We start from the raw sequence: 11,166 nt of genomic DNA on the forward strand, positions 1-11,166 counted from the left end.
ATATAGAAGGTTAGGGTTAGCTAACGTGCTAAGTAGTTGCGAAGTAGCTAAAAAGTAGTAAGTGGTTAATAGGTTGCTAATTATAAAAAATACTAAAGTTATCCGTGATGAGATTGAATCTCACAACCTTTGGGTTGCTAGATAATCGAGTTATAAGTCCTCCCTACCTCCCCCCCTCCCTCTGTCCCTCCCTCCCTCCCGCCTGCCCTCCCTCCCTCCCTCCCTCCCTCCCCCTCCCTCCCTCCCTCCCTCCCTCCCTCCCTTCTTACTTCCTTCCACCCCTCCACCCCTCCCTTCTTCCTTCCTTCCTTCCTTCCCTCCCTCCCTCCCTCCCTCACTCCCTCCCTCCCTCGACCCCGACCAACCACCCTACCTTGATTTTGGGGGCTGACTCTGGCCCCATATGTTGGAGGACCTACTGTAGGTATAGCATAGCCAATAGGTGAAGGGACTGCCTAGTAAACTACTGATTGGGACAGTTAAAAATGGCAGTGTGGAAGACCAGGAAACATGAGATGCAGGGGATGGGGTGTACAGACCCCAGAGTTGTGCTGCTAGCGCTTGTGCCGGCTCAGCTCACACTGGAGTATGCATATAGGAGGATGGAAAACCGTCTGGAGATTTCGATTGGATGGGGTTCTATGTGCAGTGAACGACGAGTGGGGTTTGTTTCGAACTTTCTAATGTGTTAAAATTAAATAAAGCTTGTTATTGGGCCAATAAAGGAGCTGGACACATCCCTGTGATGACAGCACTGTCAAAGACAACTCTTTGATAGGCAGATCTGTAAATCAGGGTTGTTGGCACCAACAGCCAGTCCAACAGAGAGAAATGGGTAAAGTCGCTTAGTAAACCTTTCTTTATATGTGTGGATAAGTGTCATGTCCTTGGGGTCGTAAAAGGACAACTCCCCCCTGTTGTAGTCCAGCTCCACTCTGACCCTCCGGGGTCTCCTCTTCATACCAAATGTCCCATCTGCTTCTATATACCGACCAGACATCTGCCCAATTTGCCATATTCCAAACCTTGGTGTTCTATTTATCTCTACCTTCCTGTTGATGGACTCTTCAATCACTCCTAGAAACCAGTAAGGGTGATCCCCCACCTCCACCTCCCAGCTGTGCTTCCCTGAGCTGAACCCCTCAGAGCCCAGAACATCTGCGTAGAACATACACCGCTCCGGGTTGTCAGGGAGCTGCTGCCTTTGGTCTGAGCATCTCACAGTGGTCAGATCATCAGACAGAGACAGACAGGGATGTGCAGTGTTGGGGTCAAGAATCACAGGGGCTAAAAACAAAAGAGGTCATATTGTATGAACAATACATGTCTTATTATATTGGCTTTTCAATTAACTCTGTTCATTAATATTATCAATTTTGTACTCACAGTGTTTGACAATCCACTGCATCTTCTCCCAGACTCTGAACTGCAAGTTGCCAAGGCTTTTGGCCACATCTATCAGCGCTCCTGAAACCCTCTCTGGGTCCGGAAGTGTGCAGTGGGCTCTGGAAGAATGTTCAGGAGTTAGTGCTGCTGTGGGCTTGGGTTCAGAACCCCAGACAAGAGAGACAGAAGGCAACATACTTACGCTTTCATGGTGGCCTTGAAGTTCTGTAAAGCATATGATAAAATGTGATTATTGGGCAAAAGGGTTTAGTATTTACTGTAGGACCACAATGACTACATGAGAGAGAAGTTCTGACCTGCAGGAATGAGATGTCTGTAGCTCTCAACTCCACCTCTATGGATTTGATTGTGTCTGAAAGGGTCAATATCTCTCTTTTTATCTTCTCAATCTTCTTCATCATCATCAGACTCTTGTGCTCCTCTTCCTTCCTCAGTGCAGCGATGCTGACTGCCTCTTCATCCAGTAGAAACTGGTGAAGCTTCTCAAACTCCTTCTTAATCTGTTTCTCTGTGTACTGGGACTGACTCTGGAGACAATATCAAACACTTGTTTTATAATTGGAATTCTCCAATAATACCTATCTTACTAAGGAACACTTGTATGATTTATACATACCTTAATGTGCTCAGCTGTTTGATCAAAGGTTTGTTTAACTTCATTGAAGACTTCCATTTTATTCTGCAAGGGCTTCAGGGCAGTCTGGAGTTGCTCCTAGAATGAGACAAAACCTCACTATACTGTTATGCAGCAGATCTAACAGAACTGTTCATTCCATCCAATGTGTTCTAACAGCACACATCCAATGTGTTCTAACAGAACACATCCAATGTGTTCTAACAGAACACATCCAATGTGTTCTAACAGCAGACATCCAATGTGTTCTAACAGCACACATCCAATGTGTTCTAACAGCAGACATCCAATGTGTTCTAACAGAACACATCCAATGTGTTCTAACAGAACACATCCAATGTGTTCTAACAGCACACATCCAATGTGTTCTAACAGCACACATCCAATGTGTTCTAACAGAACACATCCAATGTGTTCTAACAGCACACATCCAATGTGTTCTAACAGCACACATCCAATGTGTTCTAACAGCACACATCCAATGTGTTCTAACAGCAGACATCCAATGTGTTCTAACAGCACACATCCAATGTGTTCTAACAGCACACATCCAATGTGTTCTAACAGCACACATCCAATGTGTTCTAACAGCACACATCCAATGTGTTCTAACAGCACACATCCAATGTGTTCTAACAGCAGACATCCAATGTGTTCTAACAGCGCACACATCCAATGTGTTCTAACAGCGCACACATCCAATGTGTTCTAACAGCACACATCCAATGTGTTCTAACAGCAGACATCCAATGTGTTCTAACAGCACACATCCAATGTGTTCTAACAGCACACACATCCAATGTGTTCTAACAGCACACACATCCAATGTGTTCTAACAGCACACATCCAATGTGTTCTAACAGCACACACATCCAATGTGTTCTAACAGCACACACATCCAATGTGTTCTAACAGCACACACATCCAATGTGTTCTAACAGCACACACATCCAATGTGTTCTAACAGCACACACATCCAATGTGATCATATCCAATGTATTCCTGTAGAGGGAATACAAAGAGTGCCCTGAGATCAGAGTAGATAGCCAGAGGGAGTTTATGAACACACCCTTAGTTATTAGTTAATATGACTATTCTCTCTTCATTGATTTCACTTTATTTGAGATTTTAGTTTGTGTTTTCAGTATAGTGTTTTCATTATTGTTGTCTAATGTTGGTGGGGCATAGTATTCTGTTTTCATGTGACTTCTGATAAATGAGTTTTTCTTGCGAGTATTTTTTAACAGAGCTGAGATGTACTTGGAAGTGTAAAGTTGTAGGAATACAGGTGAAACCAGTCAGTCAGTAACACCTACACGGTAACACCTACACGGTAACACCTACTACGCGGTGGCATAGCAGGATGATTGGGATTCCGTGAACCAATAGGTTGTGAGTTGAGGACATGTTGAATAATAATGACTTTATGAAGAAACATACACAACGTAATTATGTTTGTCAAAGTGTGCAAAATATGTAAGTTGTAAACACTATGTTAAAATCTTTGCTTGTGTGTGTGTGTGTGCCTGTGTGTGCCTGTGTGTGTGTAGTGTGCCTGTGTGTGCGCCTGTGTGTGTGTGTGTGTGTGTGTGTGTATGTGCCTGTGTGCCTGTGTGTATGTGCCTGTGTGCGCATGTGTGTGTGTGTGTGTGCCTGTGTGCGCACGCGCATGTGTGTGCGTGTCCAATGAAATCTTATTGGTTGTGTGCAGTTTGCAGATGTTATCGCAGGTGCAGCAAAATTCTTGCGTGTTTATCTCCAACAATGCCTAGCAATACAAAACAATACACCCAAATGAAGAATGAGAAATGTTAGTCTGGGATAAATATTTTCCCCTGTCATGGCTTTCGTTGTGGGAAGGAGGAGCGGACCAAAATGCAGCAAAGTTGTGATTCATTTTATTTAATAAGGAAACTATACACGATGAAACTAACAAAATAACAAACGTACAAAAACCGAAACCAGCCCTATCTGGTGCAAAACACAAAGACAGGAACAATCACCCACAAACACACAGTGAAACCCAGGCTACCTAAATATGGTTCCCAATCAGAGACAATGACTAACACCTGCCTCTGATTGAGAACCATATCAGGCCAGACATAGAAATAGACAAACAAGACATCCAACATAGAATGCCCACTCAGATCACACCCGGACCAACCAAAACATAGAAACATACAAATAAACTATGGTCAGGGTGTGACATCCCCCTTAGATTTCTTCACATTTTATTGTGGGATTCAAATGGATTGAATTGTCTTTTTTTGGGGGGGGTCAACGATCTACACAAAATAATCTAAGGTCAAATTGGAAGAACGAAAGATGAATCAAGAATAACACACTAATATCCCCCCCCCCTGAGTCAAAACATGTTAGAAACACATTTGGCAGTGTTTACAGCTGTGAGTCTTCTTGGGTACCGTAATTGCTGGACTATTAAGCGCACCTGAATATAAACCGCACCCACTGAATTATTAAAAAATATGTATTTTGTACATAAATAAGCCGCACATGTCTATAAGCCGCAGGTGCCTACCGGTACATTGAAACAAATGAACTTTACACAGCCTTTAAACGAAACACGGCTTGTAAACAAAAATAAATAGGCTTTAACGAAACTCGGCTTGTAACAAAAATAAATAGGCTTTAACGAAACTCGGCTTGTAACAAAAATTAATAGGCTTTAACGAAACACGGCTTGTAACAAAAATTAAAACAGTAGCCTTACTTTCATCCGGAGGCAAATACCCCGCTGAGCTCATGCTGCCCCTTCAACACGAAGCAGTCCAGCCTTTCGAAACCCGTTGATGATAGTGGATTTTTCGACAATGCTCCACGCTGTCAGGACCCACTGGCAGACTTGACCATAAGTTGCTCTTCGCATGCGGCCCGTTTTAGTGAAGGATTTCTCCCCACTTATCATCCAAGCCTTCCACTGAACAAGGAGCGCCACCTTAAATGCATTTACACTGATGTCGAGTGGCTGCAAATACTTTGGGCCATCTGTTTTTCTTCCCTCTGAAAGCTTTTGTTGTCTTTTTGCACTGAGTCAGTTCCTCACGCTGCTGTTTCCAACGTCTTATCATCGACTCATTAAGGCCAAGCTCCCATGCAGCAGCTCTATTTCCTTTTCCAACAGCCAGATCGATCGCCTTCAACTTGAAAGCTGCATCATATGCATTTCTCCGAGTCTTTGCCATGATGAGGGTGACAAAATTACTACTGTAATCAGAATGATGGGAAGTTTGAGCGCGCTCGATTTACGTCACATTATGTGACGGTGCTCAGTTTGTTGGAGGCATGAATCTTGTGAAAGCGGGAAAAATCCATAAATTAAATCCATAAAATCCAAAAATCCATAAAAATCCATAAAATCCATAAAAGCGTGGGAATAAAGTAGCGGCTTATAGTCCGGAAATTACGGTAATCGTCATAAGAGCATTGTGCATTGGGAAAGGAGAAAGGGGATAGCTAGTCAGTTGCACAACAATGCATTTAACTTGTTATGGCTGGGGGCAGTATTGACTAGATTGGATGAATAAGATGCCCAGAGTAAACTGTCTGCTACTCAGGCCCAGTTGCTAATATATGCATATTATGCATATTATAGTATATTCGTATAGAAAACACTCTGAGGTTTCTAAAACTGTTTGAATGATGTCTGTGAGTATGACAGAACTCATATGGCAGGCAAAAACCTGGGGAAAAATCCAACCAGGAAGTGGGAAATCTGAAGTTTGTCGTTTTTCAACCCTTTGCCTATCGAATATACAGTGTCTATGAGGTCTAATTGCACTTCCTAAGGCTTCCACTAGATGTCAAGTCTTTACAACCTTGTTAGATGCTTTTGCTGTGAAGGAGGGGCAAATGAGAGGGGAATGAGTCAGGGGTCTGTCAGAAAGGCATGAGCTGGCCACTCGCGTTCATGTGATAGTTAGCTTGCGTTCCATTGCAATTCTACAGTCAAAATAATTCTCTGGTTGGAACATTATTGATGATGTATGTTAAAAACATCCTAAAGATTGATTCTATACATCGTTTGACATGTTTCTACGGACTGTAACTGAACTTTTCGACTTTTCGTCTGCACCTAGTGATCACACGTCCTGAATTTGGATTTCTGGGCTAAACACGCTAACAAAAAGGAGGTATTTGGACATAAATTATGGACTTTACCAAACAAATCAAACATTTATTGTGGAACTGGGATTCCTGGGAGTGCATTCGGATGAAGATCATAAAAGATAAGTGAATATTTATATTGCTATTTCTAACTTCTGTTGACTACACAACATGGCGGATATCTGTTTGGGTTGTTTTGGTCTCTGGGCGCTGTACTCAGATTATTGCATGGTGTGCTTTTTCGATAAAGCTTTTAAGAAATATGACACAATGGTTGCATTAAGGAGAAGTTTATCTAAAGTTCCACCCATAACACTTGTATCTTTTATCAATGTTTATTATGAGTAATTCTGTATATTGATGTGGCTCTCTGCATAATCGTTTGGTGTGCTTCGTCGTAAAGCCTTTTTTAAATCTGACACTGTGGTGGGATTAACAAGAAGTGTATCTTTAAAATGATGTCAAATACTTGTATATTTGAGGAATTTTAATTATGAGATTTCTTTTGTTTTGAATTTGGCGCCCTGCACTTCCACTGGCTGTTGTCATATCGATCCCGTTAGCGGGATCTCAGCCCTAAGAGGTAAAATGTGTCGTCTTCATTTAACCCAACCCCTCTGAATCAGAGAAGTTTGCCTATTATGCTTTACGAAATTCTTCAAGCTCTGTCAAGGTGTTGTGGATCATGCATGGCTAGACAGCAAATTTCTGTTTTACATTTTTTATAAATGTGCAAAATTACTAAAAACCTGTTTTCACTTTGTCATTACTTTGTCATTATGGGGTATTGTGGTATTGTGCGTTGATTGCTGAGGAATTATTTGAATCCATTTTAGAATAAGGCTGTAACATAACCATGTGGATAAAGTCAAGGGCTCTGAATACTTTCTGAAGGCACTGTCTATATACAGTACCAGTCTAGTTTGGACACACCTACTCATTCAAGGGTTTTTCTTGATTTTTTACTATTTTCTACATTACAGAATAATAGTGAAGACATCAAAACTATGAAACAACACACTTGGAATCATGCAGTGACCAAAAAAGTGTTAAACAAAATCAAAATATATTTTAGATTTCAGATTCTTCAAAGTAGCCACCCTTCGCCTTGATGACAGATTTGCATGCTCTTGGCATTCTCTCAACCAGCTTCATGAGGAATGGTTTTCTTTTCTCTTGGCATTCTTTTAAAAAAAGCAAAAAAACTTGAGTGAGTAGGTGTGTCCAATATATATGAGTAGGTGTGTACAATATATATGAGTAGGTGTGTCCAATATATATGAGTAGGTGTGTCCAAAACATACTCTATAATATCAAAGTGAAAATAAAATGATTTACTGGATACAGTATATATATATATCTATATATATACAGTGTCTATACCTATACAGTGTCTATACCTATACAGTGTCTATACCTATACAGTTTATATACTAATACAGTGTCTATACCAATACAGTGTCTATACCTATACAGTGTCTATACCTATACAGTTTATATACCTATAGAGTGTCTATACCTATACAGTGTCTATACCTATACAGTGTCTATACCTATACAGTGTCTATACTTATACAGTGTCTATACCTATACAGTGTCTATACTTATACAGTTTATATACCTATACAGTGTCTATACCTATACAGTTTATATACCTATACAGTGTCTATACCTATACAGTTTATATACCTATACAGTTTATATACCTACACAGTGTCTATACCTATATATAAGTTATAGGTATATAAACTGTATAGGTATAGACACTGTATAGGTATAGACACTGTATAGGCATAGACACTGTATAGGCATAGACACTGTATAGGCATAGACACTGTATAGGCATAGACACTGTACACCATGCTGAACCATCTGATCAACTCGACACTCTTCTTTAAGAAGTACACCATGCTCAACCATACGATCAACAAGACACTCTTCTTTAAGAAGTACACCATGCTCAACCATCCAATCAACAAGACACTCTTCTTTAAGAAGTACGCCATGCTCAACCATCCGATCTACAAGACGCTCTTCTTTAAGAAGTACGCCATGCTCAACCATATGATCTACAAGGTGCTCTTCTTTAAGAAGTACGCCATGCTCTACCATCCGATCAACAAGACACTCTTCTTTAAGAAGTACACCATGCTCAACCATATGATCTACAAGACACTCTTCTTTAAGAAGTACGCCATGCTCAACCATCCAATCAACAAGACCCTCTTCTTTAAGAAGTACGCCATGCTCAACCATCCGATCTACAAGACGCTCTTCTTTAAGAAGTACGCCATGCTCAACCATATGATCTACAAGGTGCTCTTCTTTAAGAAGTACACCATGCTCAACCATCCGATCAACAAGACACTCTTCTTTAAGAAGTACGCCATGCTCAACCATACGATCAACTCGACACTCTTCTTTAAGAAGTACGCCATGCTCTACCATCCGATCAACAAGACACTCTTCTTTAAGAAGTACACCATGCTCAACCATATGATCTACAAGACACTCTTCTTTAAGAAGTACGCCATGCTCAACCATCCAATCAACAAGACCCTCTTCTTTAAGAAGTACGCCATGCTCAACCATCCGATCTACAAGACGCTCTTCTTTAAGAAGTACGCCATGCTCAACCATATGATCTACAAGGTGCTCTTCTTTAAGAAGTACACCATGCTCAACCATCCGATCAACAAGACACTCTTCTTTAAGAAGTACGCCATGCTCAACCATACGATCAACTCGACACTCTTCTTTAAGAAGTACGCCATGCTCTACCATCCGATCAACAAGACCCTCTTCTTTAAGAAGTACGCCATGCTCAACCATCCGATCTACAAGACGCTCTTCTTTAAGAAGTACGCCATGCTCAACCATATGATCTACAAGGTGCTCTTCTTTAAGAAGTACACCATGCTCAACCATCCGATCAACAAGACACTCTTCTTTAAGAAGTACGCCATGCTCAACCATACGATCAACTCGACACTCTTCTTTAAGAAGTACGCCATGCTCTACCATACGATCTACAAGACGCTCTTCTTTAAGAAGTACACCATGCTCAACCATATGATCTACAAGACACTCTTCTTTAAGAAGTACGCCATGCTCAACCATCCAATCAACAAGACGCTCTTCTTTAAGAATTACACCATGCTCAAGTATTCAGACCCCTTGACTTTTTCCGTATTTTGTTACGTTACGGCCTTGACTCTAAAATCTTTCTTTTTTTTATCACATAATACCCCATATTGACAAAGCAAAAACTTTTTTTATAATTTTTTTGCAAATATATAAAATTTTTAAACAGAAATTCCTTATTTACATAAGTATTCAGAACTTTGCTATGAGCTCCAGTGCATCCTGTGTCCATTGTGGTAAATTCAATTAATTGGACATGATTTGGAAAGGCCCACACCTGTCTATATAAGGTCCCACAGTTTCTAAAAACCTGTTTTCACTTTGTCATTATGGGTTATTTTGTGTTGATCGATAAGAAAAAAAATATAATTTAATATATTTTAGAATGTAAGGGTGTAATGTTAAAAAAAAGCATTAAAATGCAAGTGGTCTGAATACTTTTTCCAAATGCACTGTATGAATCATTGTGTTTCTATGGGCTAATAGCAGTAAGGCTAAATTCAATGTTTCATCAAATCATTTTTGTATGTTTTTTTCTATACCTAAAGGGGTCCTAAAATTCTGAATCAAATAGCCTAGACACTAGTTGGTTTAGTATAATCCTGACAACTACTCACATACAGTAGTACATGTATGGAATCTAACATAGCTCCAAACAAGATATGTCTCTGCCCTTTTGTTTCTAGTCTGACACTTGTGAACTATAGTGGGTTCATATTCCGAAATGTCATCACTTTTGCCAATTTTTTTAATTGTACCTTTATTTAACCAGGTAAGTCAGTTAAGAACACATTCTTATTTTCAATGATGATCTGGGAACAGTGGGTTAACTGCCTGTTCAGGGGCAGAACGACAGATTTGTACCTTGTCAGCTCTGGGGTTTGAACTCACAACCTTCCGGTTACTAGTCCAACACTCTAACCACTAGGCTACCCTGCCGCCCAACAATGACAGGAAAGCAGTTTCAGCATGACTCATGTAAATCTAAAGCAAGTTAAACAGGTTCTCTTACCTTGTAATCCTGTGCAGCCTCATCTATTGGGACACAGTCATGATATTTATGTTTCTTTGAGGCCTGGCACACAAAGCAGATGGACAGTTTATCCTCCAGACAGAAGAGCTTGAGATTCTCATTGTGCAGACTGCAGAGCACCGCAGGTCCTGCTGAATCTCTCTGAATTCTCGTCTGTAAGAAGGACTCACACAGGTTCTTTAAGACCCGGTTAGAGGGAGGTTCAGTCTTCGAGGATCTTCTCCTGCAGAATGGGCATTCCTGAGATCCCTTCTGTTTCCAGAAGTTCTGCAGACAGGTTTTACAGATGCTGTGGCTACATGACAGAACGACTGGATCAACGAAGATGTCACAGCACACAGGACAAGATAAATCCTCTTCTGGGAAAAATGAACTGGAAGCCATTTATTAATTTGTTGTCACTCCCTCTTCCAAATGTTGTCTTGTATCTGTAGGATAAATTCTCTCTGATCAACTAACTCCAGTCCCAGTGTGAGATTGTGGCCTAGAGAGTGAGCCCCGGAGTGATCCGCACTTCACCCTCAACAGGTGGAGAACGGAGTGGAGATGACAGTAAATCAGGTTACACAGGAAAATAATTTCCCTATGTGTGCATGTATGGGAGGGTATGGGTGTGGCTTTGACGAGAGAGAGAGAGAGAGAGAGAGAGAGAGAGAGAGAGAGAGAGAGAGAGAGAGAGAGAGAGAGAGAGAGAGAGAGAGAGAGAGAGAGAGAGAGAGAGAGAGAGAGAGAGAGAGAGAGAGAGAGAGAGAGAGAGAGAGAGAGAGAGAGAGAGAGAGAGAGATCCCATGTGTTTCTCCAGTTGTTGAGGTTTGGCATGGTA

General features: G+C 40.9%; 1 protein-coding gene across 1 annotated transcript; it reads right to left on the bottom strand.

The window, feature by feature from the left end:
• Nucleotides 1-679: 679 nt before the first annotated feature.
• LOC135525531 (nuclear factor 7, brain-like) lies at nucleotides 680-10,949 on the bottom strand. The gene is made up of 6 exons (XM_064953201.1): nucleotides 10,323-10,949; nucleotides 2,024-2,119; nucleotides 1,704-1,934; nucleotides 1,589-1,611; nucleotides 1,387-1,505; nucleotides 680-1,287 (listed from the first exon to the last, which is right to left on the bottom strand). The coding sequence occupies exons 1-6, from the start codon at nucleotides 10,725-10,727 to the stop codon at nucleotides 758-760; spliced, it is 1,404 nt and encodes a 467-aa protein (XP_064809273.1). The 5' UTR covers nucleotides 10,728-10,949; the 3' UTR covers nucleotides 680-757.
• Nucleotides 10,950-11,166: the final 217 nt, after the last annotated feature.

This window comes from Oncorhynchus masou, chromosome 32, assembly GCF_036934945.1.
Source record: "Oncorhynchus masou masou isolate Uvic2021 chromosome 32, UVic_Omas_1.1, whole genome shotgun sequence".
NCBI lineage: Eukaryota > Metazoa > Chordata > Actinopteri > Salmoniformes > Salmonidae > Oncorhynchus > Oncorhynchus masou.

What these genes read in the sequence shown, in the direction of transcription:
- LOC135525531 (XM_064953201.1), bottom strand. Translation starts at nt 10,727, where the DNA reads ATGGCTTCCAGTTCATTTTTCCCAGAAGAGGATTTATCTTGTCCTGTG. An exon ending in CAGACATCTCATTCCTGCAG is followed by an intron (nt 1,612 to 1,703) that starts GTCAGAACTTCT and finishes TATGCTTTACAG; the next exon opens with AACTTCAAGGCCACCATGAA. An exon ending in GCAGTGGATTGTCAAACACT is followed by an intron (nt 1,288 to 1,386) that starts GTGAGTACAAAA and finishes TTTTGTTTTTAG; the next exon opens with CCCCTGTGATTCTTGACCCC.